The following is a 26,205-nucleotide window of genomic DNA, read 5'->3' as shown; positions in this document are numbered from 1 at the left end:
TGACAAACTTAAGTCAGAAATGTGGAACATCTTGATCCTGCTTAAAATGATGCGACATATAATTACCCCAAAACATCAAGGCAAAAGCAGCAGAGCCATAAAATCTCTTACTGCTGAGATAAAAGCTCTGGAATGAACTACCCTCCATCAGAGAATTCAAACTTTGAAAAAAATTTAATTTAAAAATTAAATACTGTTATTTTAAATAAAATGAATCATCTGATAAGAAGGGTTATCTATGCAGTTTCAAATTTAGTTCTCATACTTTTAGCTGCAGGAATGGCTTTGAGCTTATCCGAATTCCAAAGGAATCGAGGATTAGATGGCAAGAATAATCCTGTGTGCTTTAAAAAGCAGGTAAAGCTTTTACTGGTAAAAGTACCAAGTTAATGTTTTGACCATGACAATTTTTAAAAATTTTGTTCCTGGATTCATGTAAGAATTAATGATCCCATGGCACTTCTCAAAGAGAAGCAGTGTTGTCCCAGTGCTAACATTCTTCTACAAACCTAGGCTAACAAAAACACATGAACTGGTCTTTGCTGAATAATTATAGGTTGGTTCTGCTGTGCACAAAATTTACTTTGCGAGTTCCAAAATATGCAAGAAAGTCCTACATGACCCAAAGTCTTTCCTCACAGCAAGTTGACAGGAATTGCAAATTGTGCATAACCATGGCGGACTAGGTAAGAAAACATAAGGATGACTTAATATAGGCTGCATGAGAATTGCACAACAGAGCAGGGAGGAGGAGGGGGGGGGGGATTGCTGATTTCACCTGGTCTGAATAAGAATTATGATCATAACTTATTCTTAAGAGGTTAACATTTTTAAAGCTGTACTTCTAGATTTATTGATGGTACAGGGCATAAAATCAACTCTGCTTCCTAGGTAACTATAAGCACAGAACAAGCACAAAGGTGAAAAAGAAATTCAGTGTAAAGAAACACAATATTCTACTTACTGCCTCTGGTGCTTTATCTGTCATGATTTCACTGATGCAATTAAGCTGAGAATTAATGTATTCATTGATAAGTCCATTCCACTGATTCAGAGAGTGAAGTGTTCGCAACAGTGCAACTATTTCCTCTGCCAGTGTACTGCTGTGGGTGGCAGTCAGAGAAGCTTGAGGTCTAGTTTTTCTTCTTCTCAACATTCCATCTGTGAAAGTACAACCAGAAGCTGCTTTAATCACACATCTATTTTAAAACATTTTATATATATATACTTTTCAATTAATAAAGGAAAATATGTGCCAGTCATAAAAGGAAGCTCACCTCTCAAGAGTGGAAGGTCAGATGAGCAGGTGCTCAGAAGACTACCCAAAAAAACAAACAGCTTTTCAACAAGGAACTTCATGTCTTTCGATCGCTCATCTCTGTCCCAGGAAGGAAGGACTGCTTGCAACAAGCGCAGAGCTAAGATCTAACACAAATAGAATAGCAAACATCCATGTTGACAAAAAGTACAATACCAACATGAACCCTATCAACCTGTGTAATCTGAAAGATAATTCAAACTATTTTCTCCTCTCCATTCTAATTAGACAGTAAATTGGATACAATCTTTTCCCAAATTCCATACTTCTCCAATAATCTTTTACATGGTACCTTGTCAAATCCTTTTTATTCTTTCATGGGATGTGAGCGTGGTTGGCAATGCCAGCATTTGTTGTCCATCCCTAATTGTCCTCGAGAAGGTGGTGGTGAGCCACCTTCTTAAACCACTGCAATCCATCTGGTAGGTAGACACACAGTGCTGTTAGGAAGGGGTTTTCAGGATTTTGACCCAGTGACAGTGGAAGAATGGCATATAGGTCCAAGTCAGGATGGTGTATGGCTTGGAGGGGAATTTGCAGTTGGTGGTGCTTCTGTGAATCTGTGGCCCTTGATCTTCTATGTGGCAAAGGGCGCAGGTTTGGAAGGTGCTGTTGATGGAAGTTTGGCGAGTTGCTGTCGTGCATATTGTATATGGTACACACTGCTGCCACTGTGCGGCAGTGATGGAGGGAGCGAATGTTTCAGGTGGTGAATGGGGTGCCAATCAAGTGGGCTACTTTGTTCTGGATGCCATCAAGCTTCTCGAGTGCTGTTGGTATTGTTCTTAAAGTCCTTGCAAAATACATGCATTGCATTTTCCCTATCCAGCATAGCTGTCATTTGCTCCCTTGATAGCCTAGTGAATAAAGATTCTTGACGTAACACAAGGCCATATCGTTACTGCTGCAACATTTGATCCCAGTCAGAGCAGTTGAAGCTTTACAATGGCTTTCTATTCCACTGAGTTGAGGGGAAGGTGGGAGATGGAGGAAAAATAACTAGCCAAAAGCTAACTAGTGATTGCTGCCAGAAAATGTATGTATGAGCATCAGGTGACCACAGAATTGGGCTTAAGTAAACTAACTGCCCTCCATGATCACATACATTAATGGCACTCTGTCTCGACTCAATGTGAAGATCACCCACTTGGACAGGGTACCAGAGGGTTGCAGGGCAATTGCAGGCCCCAGAAAAAGTCAACACTTTCAGAGAAGAGTTATTGAATTGAGGAAATGAACATGGTTCTTTCAAGTCAGAAGTTTTCCCCTAACATTAGTAAATCAAAAAAATATATACCCAAATATTGATATGTTGAATTCTTCCTGAACCCAAGACATCTCCAAATGGAAAAAATGAAAATGTTCCATTTGCCAATGTTAATTGTCACTATGATGAGCACAGATACAGAAGTGATGAATTTGGCAGGGTGTGTAGGGGAGGCAGGGTGGGGGCTGCGCAGAACGCACTTCAGACAAATAACATGTTATTTTAATAGTGTCATAAGTACATCTGGCCCTTGGCTTCTTGGAAAAGGAGTTGCGCAATAGAAATTCTCACCTGTCGCTGCAGAGACACAGCAGTGAATGATTGCTGTCCTTCAACAATCCTAGTTAGAAGGCTGATCCACTGAGATGAACTCAGGGTACCACACATTCGAGGAGTAAGTGCTATACTTCTAATGAAACCCAGTGTACACCAGCTCCTGTGCTGTTCTCTGGATACTACTTTATTTACTGAAGAAGCTAGAAACAACCACAATGTGAAAATGTTAACCTCTCCAAATAATGTGGAGACATTTTCTGTTCCTGCAGTAGATCAAACTTGAGAAGTAAAGCATGCCATCTAGTTTAACAAAAGAGACATAGGAATAAAAGCAGCCACTTCCACGTTTCATTGCTGTCATCTACACATTTTGTTTAAAAATCAGTGTCCATGTAGTTTCCTACTTCAAATAAGTCAATGTTTTGAGAAGCAAAACTTTTATTTTGCGAAGTATAATTACACTTTCAATAAGCCCGATGCATCAGGATTCGTAAAGGGGAACGGTCTTAACACTGGGGCCGGGGAGGGGGGGTCTCCTTACTATTTTAATTAATGATCTAGAAGGAGGTGTTGGAAGCACGAACTGCAATTCTGCATATGGCCTTTGAGGACTGGGTCCAGTTAATTCTTGACTGCTTCAGGTGGATCTTGATCTGTTGGGGTATTATGCACGTGACAGGCAAATGATGTTTGATTTAGAATATCTACGTAGACCCAAAATTTAAAGCATATTTGCACACCACCTTCTGTGAGACTCTACCTGGATTCTTTTCAGCAGCTCCCACAGCAATGAAGCTGGAGTTAGGAGCTAAAAATGAGAAAACAAACCTGCCGTTCTACACTCCAATATATCATAAAAAGAAAGCTAAACTACCAGCGATTCAGAACATGATTGTTTTCACACCTTATTAATGATAATACAAAAGTAATTGCACTCCAGAACACTGTCACTGGCTAAAGATCATGAAAGTTTTTATAGTTCGGTACCTGTTTTATCTGATGCCCCACTCTCTACTAGCATCCGCAAAAGCCCACAGAGAGTTTTGGTAGCTTCATTCTGGACTAGGTCTGAGTGAATGCCAGCAGAAAGTGACAAGGTTTGTAGAAGGTTAACTGTCCCCATCAACAGCATCACAGTCGGGTGAGTGTTCTTTTCGATGGGTTCTGCATCTGTGCACAAAACAGCATCACAAGAATTAGATTCATTAGTTTTCTAAATGCAAGTATCCTTTCTTTCTAATCCTTGCAAAATGTGAAGAAAGCCCCAGTGTACTGACTATTAAAGAACACGCAGAATTAGTCCTAAATGGTAGGGTTGTTTCGTTGTGAGACGGTGCAGAAAAGCTGAAAGACAAATTTTCATTAAACTACTACAATAACATACTGATAATAGAGTGCAACAAACTGCTTTGATGCCATTCAACTGAATTTTCGTTTCCTCCATTAGCATAAAGGATTTACTCATTATACAATATGCTGAAACGGAACTCTGGATAAATCAAAATGCTAAATATTCTTCAAAAATATTGCAGCAAGCACATGAAAACCAAACACTCTCAGATTACCTCAAATGAGATTAGTTTGAAAAACAGCTCATCCTGTAGTTATCATGCTCACTACATTTTTCCCTCCAAAAAAACACCAAGCCTGTGTTTGTTTTTCTGAAGACTTCCACTGAAATTAAGTGTCAATGATTCGTCGGGCATTTTATTACTCACCAGAATCGTCCTCGGTGTCAGAGTCCTCTGTAGCTGGCTGTGCAGTAGGTGGTGGTTCAGCTAATTTCAGATCATACTTTCCTTCTTTTCCCATTCTATAGGAGTTGGTGCTCCCAGTGTCCCACTGAACCCTGATCCAGCCATCATCCCCCAATTCTCCAATTACACGACCTAATCCCGGAGGCGGCCCATCCTGAAGAGGAATGTGTAGATAAAAACAACAGTTAAAAGTCCAAAAACTAAACAGAATACTCATGTTACAGCAACAGTTCCATAGCCAGTCAAATGCATTTATAACAGTTTAAATAACTTTTTTTCATATTTAAATTTTAAAAGTTGGCAGCTGAAAGTTTTCTTTAGGGCAAAAATGATTAGATCGAGGTGCTTAGGATTACAAAGGAATGGGATTGAGTAGTTAAAAACATACCATTGGCAACAGTTGAGAGGTCTAGAAAGAAGGAATACAAAATACCCCAAAAAAGATAACTAAATTTTTTTTATTCCAACCTCAGAGGAATATTCTTCGTTCCAATTGTATGACCAAACCACATACCCACCCAAACTACCCATTCCCCACATCAGCCATTGGCATATCCTCTGTTAGTCAGGTTGCCAATTCTTTACTGAATGTGGGGCACACTACAGTCTAGGCAGAGTACTGCTGAACTGTACGAACAAGTACAAATGTCATTAAAACATAGAAAAAATTAATAAAATGCTCAGGAGCTTTATCCAACTAAATTTCTAAGCACTTGTTTGAGATTCTAAACTATACTCCATATGCGGTGTCAGGCCCAAGTATTGTAAGACGACCTCCCAGCTATGTTTCTATTGGGCCTTAACACCTTAATGCAATAGCACTGGACTGTAGCATCGGTGAACACAACAGTTTACAACACGGCATAAATGATAGTGGCAGTGCACACAGACGTAGACGCACTGCAGAGCAGGCAATCCATTACAGGAACATGCACACACGCACGCACACACGCACGCACACACGCACGCACACACACGCACACACACACGCACACACACGCACACACACGCACACACACGCACACACACGCACACACACGCGGTAGCTGAACCAGGAATAGTCATGCCTCAACCGCTCCTCCCCAGCCCCTTCCTGCTGAAAGGCATAGGCCAAAACAGACAAATGCCACTCTAGGCATTCCTAATAGTTTTACGATAAACTACTGTAGTTTGCCTCTGTACCTGATCACCCCATTTCCAGTCTACACCTCTCATCACCCTAGTGCCAATTTTCATCATTGCTGCTAGCTCTGGACCAGAGACAGGCAGTGGAACTGGTGTGGTTTCCTTTCTCGACTCCTCTAAAACAGTGGCTGAGGCTCCATGAAGAGATGCACCAATATCATCCTCACCACTATCAGAAGCAGGGCCTAAAGAAAAAATGGTTGTAATGTCAGGTTTAAAACTGTTTCGATGCAAAGTAACATTATCAAATTTTCCAGGAGGCAAGAAATCACATCTCATCAAGTTCTTAAAAATACTTTAATTAAAACCTGATAATGTTGGACTTCAATATGGTCTGCACTGTTCTTTAAGTATCCTTTATTTGCCTTATACAAATGATTAACCGCAGACCATGAGGGAGCACAGATGCCATTTCTTTAAAAGTACTTGTTTTCTTGTAGCTGTCTTAAGGGCCCCTCTAGGCTCTAATGTATTTCAAGGCATTTTGGTATTCCCACACTCGATCTTTGCTGAGGTAGCTGCAGGTGCTCAGGTGAAAACTCCAAGCAAACCAGGTCAGTGAAAGACTAACAAAGCCAATGCAAAGATAGAGAGGGATGTTTGTACGTAAACATTGAATATCCAAAAATTAAGGAAAAACAAATCCATAGCAATTCCAAATACATATTATGCCTAAGTTAATCAAGAAATAAAGGTGGGTACTTTCATAGGAACAGGAGTAGGTCACACAGCTCTCAAATCTGTTCTGCCATTCAGTGAGATCATGGCTATCTGGATCTTAACTCCATTAACCCACCTTCGTTCAATATTGCTTACTAACCTCACCTAACAAAAATCCATCAATATCAGTTTTGAAATTTTCAATTGACCAAGCCTCAATGGCTTTTTGGAGGAGAGCTTTCCATGTTTCCACTACCTTTTCCTAAATGATAAGCTAAACGACATTGTATGGCATTGAATCTCACAGGAATAGAAAAGTCAATGCTGAACTAGTCATAGCAGTGGTGGCGTACCACAGCTGGCCTCAATTAGTTTTGCTTATCAGAAATTCGTTGAAACTAATATAAAATGCAGCTGTGGACAGTGGGAGTGCCATGGCAAGCTGAGAACCAAAATGGAGTCCTGATGTCTTTCTTCTGTCCCAGCACAAACTCTGTTCTCTAACCACTGATTCCATCCTTCACCCTGATCATTGTCAAAGGCTGAAGAGGGCAATTTGTAAATTTAGTGTTCTATTTGACAGAGATGAGCTTGCAAGCACAGATATGCTCCATAGCCAAGACCTCCAACTTCCACCTCTGTAAGATCACCTGTCTCCAACCCTACCTCAGCTCATCTGTTGCTGGAACCCTCATCCATGCCATTAGATCTGACTATTCTAATACTCCTCTGGCCAGCCTCTCATCTTCCAGCCTCGGTAAAGTTGAACTCATCCAAATGTCTCCTCTCCACATCCTAACTGGCACCAGATTTCGTGCATCCATCGCCTCTGTGCTGGTCCAACAATGCCTTGATTTTAAAATTCTCATCCTTGTTTTCAAAACCTTTCACAGCTTCACTCCTCCATATGTCTGTAACCTCCTCCAACCACAGAAACCTCCAAGATCTCTGCACTCCTTCAACCGTAATCACTCCACCACTGGTATCTGTGCCTTCAACTGCTTGGGTTCGAGCTCTGGAATCCCTCTATAAGCCTCTCCGGCTCTCTCTCCTCCTTTAAGATGCTCTTTACATGGCTCGCTGTGAAATTTTGTTTGATAATGCTCCTGTGAAGCGCCTTAAGAGAATTACTGCATTAAAGACACTATATAAATGCAAGTTGTTGTTCTGGTTACTAGTCAGCACATAATAGCCCAAAAACTGGCTACACATTATCTGAACTGATGTTCTTGCATTTTAGAAGCCTACAGGACTCTAGAATTTCACCTAGAATGCATGGGTAACCAAACAACCAGATTTTCTTGCTGCAGCACTTTATAGCCATTCAATTATTAAAAAAACCTGCATTGGGTCATACATGGTTAATTTTCTAAAGTGTAAGTGGACAGCACAGGTGGATTTGGTGGCTTATGCTGGAATTACATGGAAACAAGGTGCACAGGGTTTGAAATTGGCTACCAGCATGTGGGGAACTTCCAACATGGAAGATCACTAACTGAAGAATTTAACATAGAAAATTAAATCAAAGTTGGAGATCCAGTACCAAAATTAATGTGATGAGGAAGTACGCAGAAGAAAGGCAAATTTTCAAAAGCACCAGTTCCTAACCTGAGAGCTAAACGTGAAAAGGGTCATGCATACAAGTTTGAAACAGCACTGTTTGAAATACCAACTGTGCATTGCTCTGACAATGGGAAGAGTGGGGGACAGCCCTATCCATGGGAATTCAAAGCGGTCTATCACTCAGCTACAAGGAAACAAGTCTTGAAAAAAAATCAGTGCTCAGTGAATCAATGGCCTATTCATTTCCAGAAGGAGACTAAACAAATTACCAAAAAAAAAAATGGATTGTTTGTGCTAGAAAAATATACTAATTTCTTTAAACAACGACCTTTGTTTAGGATCTAGTGTTCAATTGGCAATAGAAAAGAGAATACTTTGTATGCACTGCTTGATGGCATTTTTTTTAGTCTGTAGTGGCAAAAACAAAAAGTGCCCTCAGCACGGTTTATAAAGGCCAGCTGCTGAGCTCCTTTTACATCATGGCCTGTTTAGAAAGGGATGTACCAACAGTGTCCTATTCAAAGGAAATAAGAAAATTAGAATTAAATTCTTACTCCCTTTCAATCTACCAAGGCAAGCATTTGGAAATGATGAATTGCAAAAGTGGTTTCTGAAGGCATCAGAGGAAGCTGGTCTGAAAGAACTGCAGTGCAAGTGAGTCAACATCATCAAAAGAGCCCTTCAAAGATGATGCCTTTCCTACAATGCATGAAAGTTTAGCTCTCTTTAACAATCATGATAACTTCTCTAAATAGGTTCTTCTCACATTGTCAGCACCTATTAATTTATTTAAAATAAACATATTTTAATTAACAACAGAAAATAAAAATCAATAAACCTTTCATAGATAATCATACTGATGCCCTGGCATTGATCAAAACTTGGCTCACAATAAGTGACACAATTTCCCACATCAAAGTCTCTCAGCCAGGTTATACTTTCCACCTCTTGTCCTGCCCAATCCATTGCAGTAGCAGCACGTTCTTCATTTCCAACTCACATCTTGGCAACTCCCTACTTCCACAGCACCTAATCATCTTCCACCCTTTTCTCTTTTAAAATCATGTACCACTCCCACACTCTCTCCAAGATATTCTACCACCTTTCTTCCCACTGCCTGTCTATCAAGGGACTCTCTACCCAAGCCATCTTCAATCTTCACCTCCGCGATGCCACCTTCTCACTTCAAAATTTACCACCCTCCTAAACCTCTCCATGCATTTCTCTGACCTCTATTTATGGCCCATTACCTTATCCTCCCTAACACTGTAGATCAATCACTGACAAGGTTATTCAGACCACTTCCTCATCTCCTTTCAGAAAAAGAACTCCCAATATACCCTTCATTTACCATAATACCTCTGATTTTACTGAGTTGCTCAACCATTACTTCACCTCTACTTTTGACGCTCTCATCTCTCAGCAAAACCTTCACTGCTTCCCATCCCTGTCAATCCCCCAGTAAGGCCACAGTTTTGCTCCTTCAAGTCCAAAGGTCATAACTTGAGTAGAGTTGGCATATAACTGGCTTAGTCATTTCATTGCCAGCTCGGCTTCACCATACCCAGTTCTAATAAGCCACATAAGAAATAGGGGCAGGACTAGGCCATTCAGTCTTTTGAGTCTGCACCATTCAGTGAGATCATGGCTGATCTTCTACTTCAACAGCATTTTCCTGCATTATTCCCGTATGCCTCGATGTTTTTAATGTGTCGAAATTTTATCAACCTCAGTCATGAATATATTCAACAACTGAGCCTCCACAGCCCTCTGGGGCAGAGAATTCCAAAAGCTCACCACCCTCTGAAGAAATTCCTCCTCATCTGAGTCCTAAATGACCTGCCTTTATTCTCAGACTGGTTCTAGATCCCACAGCCAGGGAAAACATCCTTCCTGCATCTACTCTGTCGAGCCCTGTAAGAATTTTATATGTTTGAATGAGATCGCCTCTCTTTCTTCTAAACTTCAGAGAATAAAGGTCCAGTCATCGCAATCTCTCCTCATAGGACAATCCTGCCAACCCAGGAATCAGCCTGGTGAACCTTTATTGCACTCCTTCAATGGCAGGTATATATCTTTCCTTAGGTAAGGAGACCAAAACTGCACACAATACTCCTGGTGTGCTCTCACCAAGGCTCTATATAATTGCAGTATGACATCTATACTCAAATCCTCTTGTAATAAAGGCCAACATTTGCCTTCTAATGGCCCCACCGGTCCTCTGCAAAAGCCACTGACTACAAAGATAACCCCAGGGCTATTTTCTCTATTACCAAATGCTTCCTGGATCTTCTTTTGTCATCAAAACCATTAGTGTAGCTCCCTTCACTGCTTCCATCCACGGTCCTCTTCACACTCCAAATCTGAACCACCAGGTCTCCCTTTTTCCACCCTTTCTTCCAAGTTCCTGTTGCCCATGCCTTTTCCCAAGGAAATCTGCTGTCCTTACCTGGTCTGGCCTACATGTGACTCCAGACCCACAGCAATGTGGTTGATTCTTAAATGCCCTTTGAATAAGGGCAATTAGGGATGGGCAATAAATGCGGACCTAACCAGTGACGCCTACATCCCATGAATGAATAAAAAAAACTTACTTGCTGTCCCCTCAACGTTATTCCATTAAATTCCTGATTATCCATCTTCCCTTCCGGGGTCCCATATTAGTTGTAAAAGATTTCCTCTCTTCAAGCATTGTCCCTCTTCTTTTCAAAACCATTATCACCAGACGTCTGTTCAAAAGTAAAATCTTCCTTCCTCTCCACTGACTTTCCATCGGCAGCCACACCTCAAGCCATCCTGTCATCTCCTGCGTCCTTCTAAACTGTCACTTTCCAGCTCTGCTCCATCAGCTGACTCTTAAATTCCCCAACTCAATTTCCGACCCTTACAATACAGTCCTAACAAAATTCATAAATAACATCTGTGACCATAACCAGGATACCATATCGCTCCTCTCCCTTTTTACAGTCTTCAACGTGGTACACCACACCATTCTCCTCCAACTTCCCTCCTCTTAATCAGCTCCATGTGACTGTGGGGCTGCCTAGACTTGATTCCATTTTAACCTACACAAGAAAAATTCCAGCAATGGTTTCTCCCTTCATCCATCACCTCTTTCAACCATTCTACTGAGTGTGTTGTCAACTGCTTGGCAGATACTCAATCCCCTCCACTGGGACAACTCAAGCCATTAACTTTGGTCTTCATCACAAACTCTGCTCCCCTGCCACTGACTCTATTGCCCCCTCAGCTATGTCACACTGCGCTAGATTTTATGCCACACGGGGGTCCTGCTTAATCCAGAGATGAGTTTCCACTCCATAGCCTCTCTGGAACAACGATCACTTACTTTCACCTCTATTATCAGCAGATCTGCAAAGAAAATCCTCATACATATATATATTTTTTTGAACCTACCAGCCTTCTGATGCTCTCGACAACTACCTATCCTCCTGCCAAAAACTGTGCAGCTTATATCCTAGCCCACACCATGTATCATGTGCCATTAACCCCCATCCCACTCCCCATCAGTGGAGTGGCAGGAAGAGAAATCACTGCTGGACATGCTCTGGCTACATTTGGTAATACTACATAATAGTGCATCTAAGCAAATGCAGTCCCACTGATCTGGAGAAAGAAGGAGGGGTGTAACTGGAAGACAGTATGGTACACTATGTAAAAGTGCAACTTAAGGGAATCAGTACAGAAGATGAGCCAACTTAACTACGTAGGTAGGAGGGGTGAGGTGGCTAAAATAGATTAAGAAATTAGATTAAAGGGTATGGTGTTAAGTAGGCAATGGTAGACATTTAAGGAATTAATTCATAATTCTCAATGAACAGAGATTCCCTTAAGGAATAAAACAACAGGGGAAAAGTGGTCCAACTATGGCAAACAAGAGCAGTTAAAGGTAGTATAAGATTAAAGGAAGGGGTTTATAATGTTGCCAAAAAAATGGTATGCTGGAGGACTGGAATGGTTTTAAAATTCAGCAAAACATGACCAAGAAACTTATAAAGAGAAAATAGGAAATGAGAGTAAACTAACGAGAGACATAAAAAGATTGTAAAAGCTTCTATAGGTATACAAAAAGGAAGGGATTAGTGAGAGTAAATGTGGGCTCCTTAGAGGCAGAGACAGGAGAAATTATAATGGGGAATAAGGAAATGGCAGATGCTAAATGAATACTTTGTGTCTGCCTTCATGTTACAAGACACAGAAAATATTCTGGAAGGAGTGGGGAATCAAGGGTCTAATAAAAATGAGGAACTTAAGGATATTAGTTTTAGTAAAAAAATTCATACTGGAGAAATTAATGGAGCTAACAGTGACAAAGTCCCTCAACCCGATGGCCAAATCCTACAGTTTTAAAAGAGGCTGCGACAGAATAGTGGATGCATTGGTTTTGATCCTTATCCAATTCCCTAGATTATTGAACGGTCCCCACGGATTGGAAGGTTGAAAAAGTAATTCCATTGTTCAAGAAAGCAGGGAGAGAGAAAACAGAACACTATAGGCCAGTTGGCCTGAACCAGTGTTAGTCGGTCTGAATCAGTATTAGGGAAAATGCTCTAAACTATTATTAGGGTAGTGATAAAAAGGTACTTAGGAAATCATAGCAGGATTGTGCAGAGCCAACCCAAATTTATGAAAGGAAAATCATGTTTGATAAATCTGAGTTTTTTAAAGTTGTAACTAATAGGATGGATAAGGGGGAAATCAGTGGAAATAATATTTTTGGATTTTCAAAAAACATCCGAAAACGTGCTGCACAAGTGATTATCACACAAAATTAGTGCTCATGGGATTTAGGATTGGTTAATGGACAGAAAACAGAATAGGAATAAATAGGACATTTTCCGGTTGGGGGGGGGGGCAGTACTGTGGGGTACCGCAAAGATCGCTGCTGGGGCCTCAGCTAGTTACAATCATTATCAATGACTTAGATGAAGGGACCAAGTATAATGTATCCAAGTTTGCTGATGATAAAGTTAGGTGGCAAAGTAAACTGAGGTGAATGCAAAGAGGCTGCAAAAAGATTTAGACAGGTTATGAGCAGGTAAGAACGTGGCATATAGAATATAATGTCTAGAAATGTGAGATGGTAGGAAAATAGAAAAGCAGAATATTTTTTTTAATTCTGACCAACTGGGAAATCTTAGTATTTAGAGGGTGTCCCTTCATAGAAAGCTAACATGTAGATACGGCAAGTAATTTGGAAAGAAAATGGAATGTTAGTCTTTATTACAAAAAGTTTGGAATTAAGCATAAAGAAATCTTGCTGCACTTATATGGGGACATGGTGAAACCACACCTGGAGTACTGATAACTTTTGGTCTCCTTAAATAAGGAAAGGTGTACTTGTTTTAGAAGGAATACAAGGTTCACCAGGCAGATAACTGGGATGAGGAGATTATCCAAGGAGGAGATTAAGTAGACTAGGCCTATACTCCTGGAGTTTCGAAGTATAAGAGGTGATCTAACAAACATAAAATTCTCAAGGGGTTTGATAGGAAGGTGTTCCCCCTGGCTGGGGAGTCTATAACTAGGGATTACAGTCTCTGAATAAGGGATCAGCCATTTAGGACTGAGGTGAGAAAGGGACTTCTTCACTCTAAAGGTTCTTTGGTAATTCTCTGCTCCAGAGAATAGTGGATGCTAATTTGTTGAGTACACTCAAATATGAGATTGACAGATCTTTGGATACTAAAGGAATCAAGAGGTACGGGGATAGTGTGGGAAGATGCAGCTGAAGTAGATCAGCCACGATCATATTGAATGGCAGAGTAGGCTTGAAGGGCCAAGTGGCATACTCCTTTTCCTACTTCTTTAGGTTATATTCTTAGCTAACAGTTCTGGAGGTAAAAAAAATACATTTCAAAAGTGCCAGTTGTATCACTCTGTTCCAAGATCAGTGACAAGGATGTTTATAAATGCAAAAATAAATGTTAAAAATTGCATATAAGTACGGAAACAGAAAGCACCGCACATCTTTTTATCCAAATGTTTCCATAATTCCTAAGGTGCACACTTACCGCATGCGCACAACACAGCCCCACCTTTAAATCTGTTTCTTTCCAATTTTGATATGGACGGTCCTGTTCCTGAAAGTACAAATCGCTTCTTTGAATTATAAACTGGTATTGAGGTCGTTTTTGGATGGCATCATTTATTATTCCTGGTACTTTATATATATATATATATATATAGCAAGGGAAAGCGATGCTAATCGTAAGAGGAGAATCGTTAACCCCGACAATCACTGCATACTAGATAAAAAACTATTGGTATAAAATGTATAGCATTCAGATATAGTTACGGATGAACAACTGGCTACTTTAGAATTTCAATAAAGCCAGAAGAAAGCGAATTACTCAGAAAATTTTCTGAAAAACCAGGAAACAAATTTTAAACTTTAAGGGGTTACAATAATGTTTACAAGGGTCTCAGTATCATTTTTGAAAAACTGCAGCTCATTAGAGCAAGTAAAGTAAGCCTGCTTATAAGTTACGAGAGAACAAGTTAATTTTCACAAATATTGATTCCTTTTATGAAAAGGATCATCATCTGTTCCCAATGTAGGTCGCACAGCAAAACAAAACAAAATTCTAGTAAAACCGGTTTAATTTTCAGAACAATGGAGCCCACTTTTTGTCCAAATTGTCAGAAGGAAAGAAAAAGATATTATATAGGTTAAGGCAAAAGAGCTCAAATGCAGGCCTGGAATCATAATTTTAAAAGAGAGAAAACTGCACAGTGAGATTGTATATTTATAACCCCACTTAAGTCTGTACCCACTTCTCCCACCATTGCCTGTTCAAGTTCCACAAGTCCAGTTTCCACCTTGTCCAGAGCACAAAGCTCACCCTCATCAAAGTCACCAAGGAGATAGATTGGCACCATGTCACACTATCCTTCATCTAATTCCTGGACTTCTCCACAGCGACAAACTAATCCTCCTCTATGGTTCAACCCATGACATTTGCCTCATTTGGCTCCATCCCAATCTGTAACACTGCCAGTAAATCCCCTACAATCACTCCATCCACACTCACGGCTTTTTAAAAAAATTGTGTGGGACCTAAAGATTCCACCCTTGGCTTCATTCGTTTCCATGTCTATAAGCTGCTCATGCTCCTAATGCCACCATCAACAGTCAGCTGACTAACAACTAACCAGTAGCTATCCACATGGAGATAGACGGGTCAGATGTTGGGGTTGGGGTTGAGGGGTGGGGGGTGTTTGAGGTGGGTGGTTGAAACAGAGAAGGGGTAGATTGGTTCTCTATAAAGATGAAAGCGGCTCTAAGGTGACATGACAGAGATTGTCGGACAAAGTTTGAAACTATTTTGATGACAAAAGTAGTAATGAAAAACAGGTTATAAACGTTTCTGAAAAAACTAAAGACGCAGAGCACAATAGTTGATGCACAGTTGATTGAAAATGGGTGGTATGGGGGCATAGGGGAGGGAAGGGATCATCTGATTAAGATGCAAATTTCTTTTGGGTACAAACTTTCCATATGCTATTCCTTTGTGGGATAACTGTAACATCTGTAATTTAGAAATTAACTGAAGAGAGAACTTTAAATTACTAAATATTCAAACAGTAATAAAATCTGATCAACTACTTTAATTGCCCTATTCCAACTGTCCCAAGGATAAAATTTTACAAGTTGCATGCCATTAAGCAACAAGTTCAAACACAAGCCAACATTATTCATTTACATGACTCAGAAGGATAGAGAAGATGAAAGAAGATTATTTTAGTGAGACCAAAATTGAATAAAGCTTCTTGAATCAGAGATTTCATACTGGAGCATTTACTTTACACTGACCTATTAGTCGCAGAACTGTTTGAGTCAATGCAAGCAAACCAGAGTTTAACAGAAGGCTGAGACTGTTGGCTCCATGCTGAAGCGTCAGCATGTTTATCATGATGAGGAGGAAGCGAGCTTGTGGAATGGTACCAAGGCTTGGTGCTGAAGGGTTCTCATTGGTTACGGTTTGCAGAGGGACAGATTGCATGCCTAAGAAGAAGATAAGTTTGTAATTAGCAACATTCTGATACAGACATTTGCAATTAATAATTCTTCTGCACATCAAATGAATCCTCTATCTATCAAAATGGTCAAGTGTCTAAAATATATTGAAAGTAATTAATATTCCTGAAATAACGGTGTAAAGGTGGTGCTGCCATGCAATTGTAACATTTATATGTGTGCTGAAAAGACCTAACATTTACTATATGTCGTTAATCAGCTATTGCAATAGCTTATTATAACAAATTGGTCATTATTTTCTTTGTTGTCAAGGATTCCATAAACTGTTGCTTTGTTGTTGACTCCTTGTCTGCAAATTGTGTTAGTTCTGGGAAATGTAACACTTTACATTTTGAATTTACAGATAAAACATCATGAAACAGGGATAAAAGTGTGTAGTGCGCAGTATGTCTCATTACAATCTATGAATTGGGCAGTTTTGACAATGACTCCAACCAGATGCACCAAAATTCAGACTTGTGAACATAAATGGCTTATGCCTATGAGCCCTTCCCTACCTACATAACTGTCACTATTTCCAACTTAGAAATATGGAAATTTCTCACTAACATTTAAAATTTTTGTGCCCTGCAGCACTTATTTTGAGTTTTTTGCCATCCTAATTTGTCTCTGTCTATCATTCACAAAACCAATGGCTGCAGCTGTATTCTTAACAATAATGATGTTTGTATAACATTTTCTAAGAGATATCTTTAAAGTACGGTACATATTATTTCTTCTCTCTCCTTTCACTTTCGTTCTTTCATCTCTCAATTCTTTCCTGATGTATTAACAGTCCCACATTTACACAAACTTACCAAAAGCTTTTTGAATTATGAATTCCTATGTCTAAAATTATAAAAGAAACTGTCTGCATTAATTTGTGATGTGCCATTACATCCTCTAGCCATGCACTGCCATAAATCCAATGCCAGAAAGGTGTAATTAGAATACATTATGACAAGTATGCAAAGACATTTTCCATTGGAGATACAGACAAGGAACTTGGAATATATTTTAAAAATGACATTTAAAATGGGGACAATTATACCAGTGTCTCCTGGCCCAATTATTCTTGACCCACATGACCCATAGACAACTTGGCCTTGAATCAATTAATGCAACTCCAGAAGACTGATATGCTATAAATATAAAAAATTCAATTGCATCTTTTTTTAAACTTAAGTGTTCCCCTTGCATCCAAATTTTATTAACTTCCAATATCGCTGCATCATTGTAAACAGGTTTGCTATTCTGAAAATTGATTGTGTTAGGAAATATAGACAGTTTAAGCAAGTTATATTTGCATTTATAGGTGTTAGGGATGAGTCTTAGCTTAAAATTTAACTTTGATTTGTATTTCTCTATTTGTGTGCTAAAAAAATAAAACTTTCTTACCTAGTTCATTAAATCTGCCTTGTGCATCCAACAGCATAGTGCGAATGTTCTGAATAGCCCAGGCATAAAGCTTTCCAAAAGTAACTTCAAGTAGCATACGGTTAAATGGTGGTATGAGATCCACATCTCTTAGGCAGTCTGAAACAGGTTCACTAAACAGAGAATTTCTATTTTAATATGAAGTCAAGACATGAATAAAATGAGTCAATGAAAAAATGTAGTATTTAAAACTTCACTGATCAGAGGACGTATATATAAAAAAAAATCAATGGACTGGATTTTGCAGTCAGGGGCAAAGCAACGATATTCACTACTGACTGAAGTAGAAGCTGAAACAGCACAAACTTTTTAAAAAAACATCGAAATGTGGAGTTTCTTACCATAATGGAGAAATCCGACATTCAGAATGTCATATTTTCAGGGCCAGTTAAAAGCCCAGTTACATCTCATTCAACAAGGTGCAACTTTGTCAAGGATTTTTACAGCGAGGCTAAAAGTGTAAGACTTGAAGCTCTTGTCAGTTCAATGATTTCTAATTAATTGCATTCTGCAGGGACCTCAACAGCACACCCTCTTGAGAAACGTAGAATCACTGACAGCAACTTCTGGATTTCCATACTTAACTAGACATGTATGGTTCCAGAAATTGCTGTTAGTTTCAGAGAAATAATGACATGAATGTCAACAGTTGCGCCATCATTACTAGCCCAAAATCCAGGCCATTAACTCAGCTTACATTTCAGTAATAAATTTCCTTTCAAAACTTAAAATTTGTACCATGAAACAATGTACAATCCAGCCATGCCTACAAATTACCTTACGTACTCATGTAAAAGTCGAGTTTCTAAGACTAAATTTTTAGCCAAAAGGTAGGGAGTCGACTTTCACATGAGTAAACTTTGAGAGGTTGAAATCCACCCTCTCCCATCATCCCACTATCGCAGAGTTGCCAGGTCAGAGACTGCTCCTGCCAACTCTGCCCTCAAAGGTAGTGCGAAGGAGCCAAAAAGTATTATTGAATATTTATTTTTGAAATAAATAAATGACGATCTCCATAGAGACAGATATTAATTTGTACACCTTAAATTCATCAAATTTATCCAAAAAAGCCATTTTTACAAATTTATACAATATCATTGCTTTTTTCTATGGCCAGTTGTCTTCACTAACACTGTTTTCTCTCCAACTTGGCTCACAGTTTGACTAGCTGGCATGTCAAAATTCATTGGTCTCTCTTCAATGTTTGCAATAAAGGCCAATCTGTATCCATTCTTTTGTTTAATTCTTCTGTGTTTAATTGACTGCCACCTCTTTTCAAAAAAATGCCCTCTTGGAAGAAGTACGGTTCTGTCCTCCGACAGGATTTCCGACTGTCTCTTCTGCCCTGCTCACCTTCATTGCTTTCCATTTCTCTCCTGGTGTTTGACAAGGTGTTTACTAAAACCCACTTTCACAGCCATATCTCCTTTCTCAGTGACTGTCTCCGTCTCCGACTCACCCCACGTGGATTTCAACTGAAATTCCATCCCTCTTGTTTCGAACCCACCCAGGATTACAGGTATCTCCGGGACATAAAACGTTTCTCGGACTGCTGTTCCCGTCGCATTCTGAGATCCACACTCAGTGCCATGCGCCGCCATATGAACATACTCGACCTCTCCCTCCAGCAGCACCGCCGCACCCTTTTTCAAAGCTGCGCGTGCCCCCAGTTTCATTTTATTCTTCGCCTCATCCGTCGCCTCAACAAGAAACTTTTTCTCTTTCTCTCAAGTGCTAAGGAACGCAAGCTCCAACAACTCATCGACTCCAACACCCATCTGGGACCCTCCACCCCTGTTTGTCCCTCCGTCCTCACCCCATCTTCCAATCCCAGCCCCAGCCGCGTATTCACTATACCCCCTGACCTTCCCCTCTCCGATGCTGAACGTTCAATGCTCAGCAAAGGACTTAGTTTCATACCCTTACGCCCTCATCTCAATGAATTTCGGGCTCGGCATGATGCTGAACTCTTCTTCCGCCGTCTTCGTCTCCGTGCTCACTTCTTTGGGCAGGAGTCCTCTCCCCGTTCAACGGATCCTTTTACCCACCTCCAATATTCTCCCTCCACTTGGACCCCTCCCTCTGGATTCTTACCTTCTCTTGATCTTTTCATTGAGAACTGTCGGCGTGACATTAGCCGTCTCAATTTCTCTGCTCCTCTCACCCATTCTAATCTGTCTCTCTCTGAACTCACTGCACTCCGTTCTCTCAGGTCCAACCCCAACATTGTCATCAAACCCGCTGACAAGGGTGGTACTGTTGTTGTCTGGCGCATTGACCTCTACCTCGCGGAGGCTGAGCGTCAACTCGCAGACACTTCCTCCTACCTCTCCCTGGACCATGACCCCACCACAGAACATCAAGTCATTGTTTCCAGGACTGTCACTGACCTCATCTCCTCTGGAGATCTTCCTCCCACAGCTTCCAACTTGATAGTCGCCCAACCTCGGACGGCCCGCTTCTACCTCCTACCCAAAATCCACAAACAGAACTGTCCTGGCAGACCGATCGTGTCAGCCTGTTCCTGCCCCACGGAACTCATTTCTCGTTATCTTGACTCCCTTCTCTCTCCCCTTGTCCAGTCCCTTCCCACCTACATCCGTGATTCCTCTGACACCTTACGTCACATCAACAATTTCCAGTTCCCTGGCCCCAACCGCTTCCTCTTCACCATGGATGTCCAATCCCTCTACACCTCCATCCCCCACCAGGATGGTCTGAGGGCCCTTAGCTTCTTCCTTGAACAGAGGCCCCAACAATCCCCATCCACCACTACTCTCCTCCGTCTGGCTGAACTTGTTCTCACACTGAACAATTTCTCCTTTAACTCCTCTCACTTCCTCCAAATAAAAGGTGTGGCTATGGGTACCCGCATGGGCCCCAGCTATGCCTGTCTCTTTATGGGGTATGTGGAACATTCCTTGTTCCAGTCCTACTCCAGCCCCCTCCCACAACTCTTTCTCCGGTACATCGATGATTACTTCGGTGCTGCTTCATGCTCTCGTCGGGACCTGGAAAAATTCATTAATTTTGCTTCCAATCTCCACCCCTCCATCATCTTCACATGGTCCATCTCTGACACTTCTCTTCCCTTCCTTGACCTCTCTGTCTCAATTTCTGATGATAGACTGTCCACCAATATCCATTACAAGCCTACCGACTCCCACAGCTACCTCGACTACAGCTCCTCACACCCCGCTTCCTGTAAAGACTCCATCCCATTCTCTCAGTTCCTTCGCTTCCGTCGCATCTGTTCTGATGACGCTACCTTCAAAAACAGCTCCTCTGACATGTCCTCCTTCTTCCTTAACCGAGGTTTTCCATCCACGGTCGTTGACAGGGCCCTCAACCGTGTCCGGCCCATATCCCGCGCATCCTCCCTCACGCCTTCTCCTCCTTCCCAGAAACATGATAGGGTCCCCCTTGTCCTCACTTATCACCCCACCAGCCTCCGCATTCAAAGGATCATCCTCCGCCATTTCCGCCAACTCCAGCATGATGCCACCACCAAACACATCTTCCCTTCACCCCCCTTGACGGCATTCCGTAGGGATCGTTCCCTCCGGGACACCCTGGTCCACTCCTCCATCACCCCCTACTCCTCAACCCCCACTTATGGCACCTCCCCATGCCCACGCAGAAGATGCAACACCTGCCCCTTCACTTCTTCTCTCCTCACTGTCCAAGGGCCCAAACACTCCTTTCAAGTGAAGCAGCATTTCACTTGCATTTCCCCTAACTTAGTCTACTGCATTCGTTGCTCCCAATGCGGTCTCCTCTACATTGGAGAGACCAAACGCAAACTGGGCGACCGTTTTGCGGAACACCTGCGGTCTGTCCGCAAGAAAGACCCAAACCTCCCTGTCGCTTGCCATTTTAACACTCCACCCTGTTCTCTTGCCAACATGTCTGTCCTTGGCTTGCTGCATTGTTCCAGTGAAGCCCAACGCAAACTGGAGGAACAGCACCTCATCTTCCGACTAGGCACTTTACAGCCCTCTGGGCTGAATATTGAATTCAACAACTTTAGATCTTAAACTCCCCCTCCCCCCATCCCCACCCCGTTTCTTTTCCCCCCCCACCCGCTTTTTTTTTCAATAATTTATATAGATTCTTCTTTCCCCACCTATTTCCATTATTTTTAAATCTAAAACTAAAACCTTTAGTCTTTCCACCCCACCCCCACTAGAGCTGTACTTTGAATATCCTGTTTTCCATTCTTAATTAGCACTTTTCTCAGACAAAGACCACCACCTTCAACACCTCTTTGACCCTTTTGTCTCTGACATCTTTTGATTGTTATCTGCTCACACCACACCCTCAATGTGTCTCTTCCCCCCCGCCCCCCACCCACCTTAAACCAATTTATATTTCTCCCTTGTTGAAACTATGCTGCAGTTCTGCCGAAGGGCCATGGAGGCTCGAAACGTTGACTGATTTCTTCTCCGCCGATGCTGCCAGACTTGCTGAGTTTTTCCAGGTAATTCTGTTTTTGTTTTGTTTTCCATTCTTTTGTTGATGTTTGATTATAAACCGCTGAAATGCAATAAATCTGTCAAGTTCTGCTGGAAGACTCTGTGAAATCTTGGTCTTCTGTCACAGTACAAACTTGCTTCTCTTCATTAACCTGGTACACCATTCAGGGCTAGCTTTGAAATCTGCAATGCCAACATTTGTTGCTTGCCTCAGGGAAAGATTCAAATAGATCCGTGAGAAACACAACCCATTCTGGCAATTTTCATTGACATACTTCATTCTTCAACTTCATTCTCCAACTGCAGCCACATGCTAGGCTTTCCTCTGTTTGCAGACTTATTCTAAGGTATCTGCCTAAACTGTGTAGACAGCTTCTTCCAATATCTAATGTTCTTCTCCTATTGTTTGTATTCGCTAACAGCTGCAGAATTATCTGTCTGCTCTGCAATCTCAATGACTAAGTTTGAATTGGGCTATGTGTCTGCCGTTCCTTCTTGATACCATGTTGTCAGATTAGTGGGTGGAATTGGCGGGAATACAGCTCGGAGCAGTGAGGTGGTATCCCTAACATCATGTGTTGACGTGCGCAGAAACGAGAAGATGAACAGATGCCTTTCACGATGTGCTATTCTATGATTCTATCAATGAGTAGGTTTGCACCAGGGTGAGTTTGACTTCAGCAGCGAGCAGGTGGTAAGTACAAAGGGTTTGGACCTTTTGGCCAAAAGTCAGGAGTTGACTTTTACACAAAATCGACCATTACTTGAGTATATACAGTATGCCAAATTGAAAATGCAAATTTCAAATATTCACAGGTGAAGACCTACACTAAACTTCAGGCTGGACAACAGGTTCGTGGACATCAAGTGATAAGTTATCATGCTGCAGTATGAGCTTTCGGCCACAGGATGGAACGCACTTCTATTGATCAAAGCCTTTAATAGCAGAGATCAATTAATTCAGCATTACAAGCAGAGGTTCCAATTTAAATTCCAAAACCCCAAGGGTATCTGCATCGCATATACTGCTGGGTATGCTGTACATTAGTGTTGGGCAATCTGCAACCCATGGCCGTATGGGGCCTATCAGAGTTCTGAGTGCGGCCCGCGAGACATTTTGTTGACTGTTGCCCACGTGCAGGGTTGCCAGATTCCGCTGGTTTCCTTCCGCGTAGTTTTTTTCCTACCAGTATTACTGAAGTGATATGTACGCACAGCAAAGGCACATGAGGTGAGGTGCATGCTGATTGCACACAACATTGACTGTGAGAGCCGTGTGCTCCCTCTGCATCCAAGGTGCTGCTACAGTTTAATTGGCACACCCCGCAAATTCTTATTCATGGGGTCATGGCTGGTGCACATGCGCGATTTCAATCTTGTGGCCCACTGAGATGAAGGAGGGTCACTCATGTGGCCCATTCACTAGCCTAGGTTGCCCATCGCTGCTGTACATCATTAACGTAACAATGTAATGTGGAACTCACTACCACAGGGAGCAGTTGAGGCTAACTGTATAGATACACAAGGGGAAGCTAGATAAGCTTATGGGGGCGAAGGGGTTAGCAGGTTATACTGAAAGAATTGGATGAGAAAAGCTAGGAGGAGGCTTCAGTGGAGCACAAACAGTGGCATGGACTCAATGAGCCAAATGGCCTGTTTCTGTATTCCTCTCCGCAGATGCTGTCAGACCTGCTGAGTTTTTCCAGGTATTTTTGTTTTTGGCGTGTTTCTGTGTTGTACATTTTCCGTAATTTTATACAGATATCACTTGTTCTGCACTCCTACTGTGCTCCTAAAAAACCTTCCGCTAAACGAAAACATGCTAAGCAAAAATCATTTTCTCGTATGAAACCATGTAATAAGGGGGGGTTATGTTCCAAACCTGTAATATTTACATTAAAAACCTATTGCTGTCTTGAAACTTAGTGGCCCAAAAATCCTCTTTTACTTACTGCTCCTATGAACGTATGACTCTTACTAACTTACTTCCCACCACCGCTTGTCTTTCCCTCTTGCCACTTCTCTGGACCCCCTCATTCTCTCCCACTTGCCACTTCTTTCTACCTCCCACTCTTTCCATCTTGTCGCCCACTCACTCCCTCCTGCTCGCTGCTCATCTTCCGAGCCATTCTTGGCAAGAGGGAAGCAGCAAGGGGGTCGGAGAGAGAGGCAGTAAGCAGGAGAGAGCGCAGGAAGGAGCAAAGGAGTCAGGAGAGGTGGCAGTGTGTTTAAAAAACAAAAACAGGCAGACAATGCGCAGTTACAATGCAGTCCTTGATACATGCGCAGTAAATAAGCTAAAACGAAAATGGAGGCAATACTATTTGGGTAAGATCCGTCATTAAAAAACCCCACTAAAACAAAAAAGTGCTAGGAGAATGCACTCTAAATGGGGGATAACTGTATATAATAATCCAAATGAAATATTTTTTTATTCAGACACTCACAAAATACATTTGCATTTACACACATACATGTAAATGCATATATAACTCTTTTCTTCACTACGAACATTAAAGCATTTTTACAAGCTTCTTCCACCCTCGCCTCCAAAAACAAGTCCAAGGAGTTGATGGATTTCGTCATCACTAAGGTTAAAACAGCAGCCTGTGCCAAATCCCTCCCTTCACCTAACCCTCCAAACCAAGCTACTGCTTAGATCCTCCCATTATTCAACCCTGCAATATGTTTCAAGGCATTTAACACATGTTGGGCTCAAGGTCATGTTAAATCATGGCCTTGTAACACATGGCAGGAAATTCTTAATGGATTATACAATTACAGAATAGGAGCAATTCAACCCATCACAGCAGTGTCTATAAGAAAATAAGAACATAATAGGAGCAGAAGCATGCCATTCATCCCCTTGAGCCTGCACTTCCAATTAACAAGATTATGGCTTATCTTCTACCTCAACTCCACTTTCCCGCCCTAAACCCACACCTCAGTTCCCTCGGTGTCCAAAAATCTATTGATTGCAGTCTTGAATATAGTCAACAACTGAGCTTCCACTGTCCTTTCAGTACAGAATTCCAAAGGTACACAGCCGTGAGACTGAATAAATCTTTTCTAATTTCTGTCCAAAATGGCCGAACCCTTATTTCGAAATTATAACTCTAGGTTTCTAGACTCTCCAGCCAGGGGAAACAGCCTCACAGAATTTACCCTGTCAAGCTCTCCCAGAAACTGATACATTTCAAAGAGATCATCTCTCATTCTTCTGAAAAAAAAAAAGCTGCAATTATTCAGGACTTTGGTGAGACCACACCTGAGACCACTAACTGAACTCTATTACTTGTGTGGTAAATGGAATATGTGTATCTGCTGCAGTCAAACTGATTAATAACAATTTGTCTGACTGGTCTGTTCACAACTTTCTCAAGTTCAATGAATATTGAAATTTCTTTCCTGTGCGAAAAAGGGAATCACAAAATGGCTAAGTACCAAGAATATTATTTCTACAGTAGGTGGCATGAAGTAGGATTACAATATACTGCCATTTCTACCATAAACTGTGCCAAGATGGTCTTCAGTTTCTACCCACTTTTAAATATATTAGTGTAGACATATGAGTGGCCCCTTAAAAGAAAATGAAAAATAAGCACTTTTACCCTATATTTATCCCCTCAGGGATGAGTCTTTGCCAACCACATAACATGCCATATTGCACTGATGGAAGCAAAAAACTTTTTGATACCAGTTTAAGCATTGTGTCTATTCCCTCCAGCCGAACTTCAGCTCTCTCCAGCTGCAAAAGCAAACAATAAATCAGTAAGTATTTGGACTTTGTCACCAAGTTGAGGAATAGTAACAGTAAGTTAAGTCTTCCCAATGTTGCAATCTTACATTCAGTGGGAAACTCTGCCTTACCTGTTTTAAGAGACATTTTCTCATTTTCTCCACATCTATTGGCTCTTCTTTCAATGCAAAGTCAAGTATATTTGCCATCAATGCAGATTGTGGAAAAGAACTCTGAACATTCTGTTTTAGCCATTTGTATCTGTGAACACTTGTTACAGAAGAAAGAAGGGGTGGCCACTTATCCTAGATCACAACACAGAATAAATCATACATTAGAATGGCATGTTATTTACAGAATTAAGGTGCAAAATTTCAAAAGCACAGAAGTTTGCTTGCAGTCAAACATATTTGCCATTGTAGTGCCTCAAGTCTCCAAGAACACCTGAACCAGTATTTCAGAATAGGAATGAGTGAAAAAAGAGGCA

General features: G+C 41.3%; 1 protein-coding gene across 9 annotated transcripts in view; it reads right to left on the bottom strand.

Moving 5' to 3' along the window:
• Positions 1 to 26,205, bottom strand: part of herc2 (HECT and RLD domain containing E3 ubiquitin protein ligase 2) — a 246,039-nt gene that overhangs the window by 107,852 nt on the left and 111,982 nt on the right. For 6 of the 9 annotated variants that reach the window (XM_078545139.1, XM_078545142.1, XM_078545137.1 and 3 more), the window contains exons 31-41: positions 25,850 to 26,023; positions 25,591 to 25,727; positions 17,466 to 17,617; positions 15,864 to 16,055; positions 14,062 to 14,130; positions 5,801 to 5,988; positions 4,580 to 4,772; positions 3,849 to 4,031; positions 2,877 to 3,061; positions 1,278 to 1,425; positions 965 to 1,161 (exon numbers count right to left, since the gene is read on the bottom strand). In XM_078545139.1, coding sequence (XP_078401265.1) covers positions 965 to 1,161; positions 1,278 to 1,425; positions 2,877 to 3,061; positions 3,849 to 4,031; positions 4,580 to 4,772; positions 5,801 to 5,988; positions 14,062 to 14,130; positions 15,864 to 16,055; positions 17,466 to 17,617; positions 25,591 to 25,727; positions 25,850 to 26,023 — 1,818 coding nt within the window. The remainder of the gene's footprint in view (positions 1 to 964; positions 1,162 to 1,277; positions 1,426 to 2,876; positions 3,062 to 3,848; positions 4,032 to 4,579; positions 4,773 to 5,800; positions 5,989 to 14,061; positions 14,131 to 15,863; positions 16,056 to 17,465; positions 17,618 to 25,590; positions 25,728 to 25,849; positions 26,024 to 26,205) is intronic. The other 3 variants (XM_078545145.1, XM_078545146.1, XM_078545144.1) reach the window with 2 other exon arrangements.

The sequence above is a fragment of the Cetorhinus maximus genome, chromosome 7 (assembly GCF_964194155.1).
Source record: "Cetorhinus maximus chromosome 7, sCetMax3.hap1.1, whole genome shotgun sequence".
Classification (NCBI taxonomy): domain Eukaryota; kingdom Metazoa; phylum Chordata; class Chondrichthyes; order Lamniformes; family Cetorhinidae; genus Cetorhinus; species Cetorhinus maximus.
This window is presented reverse-complemented; position numbering and strand designations above follow the sequence as displayed.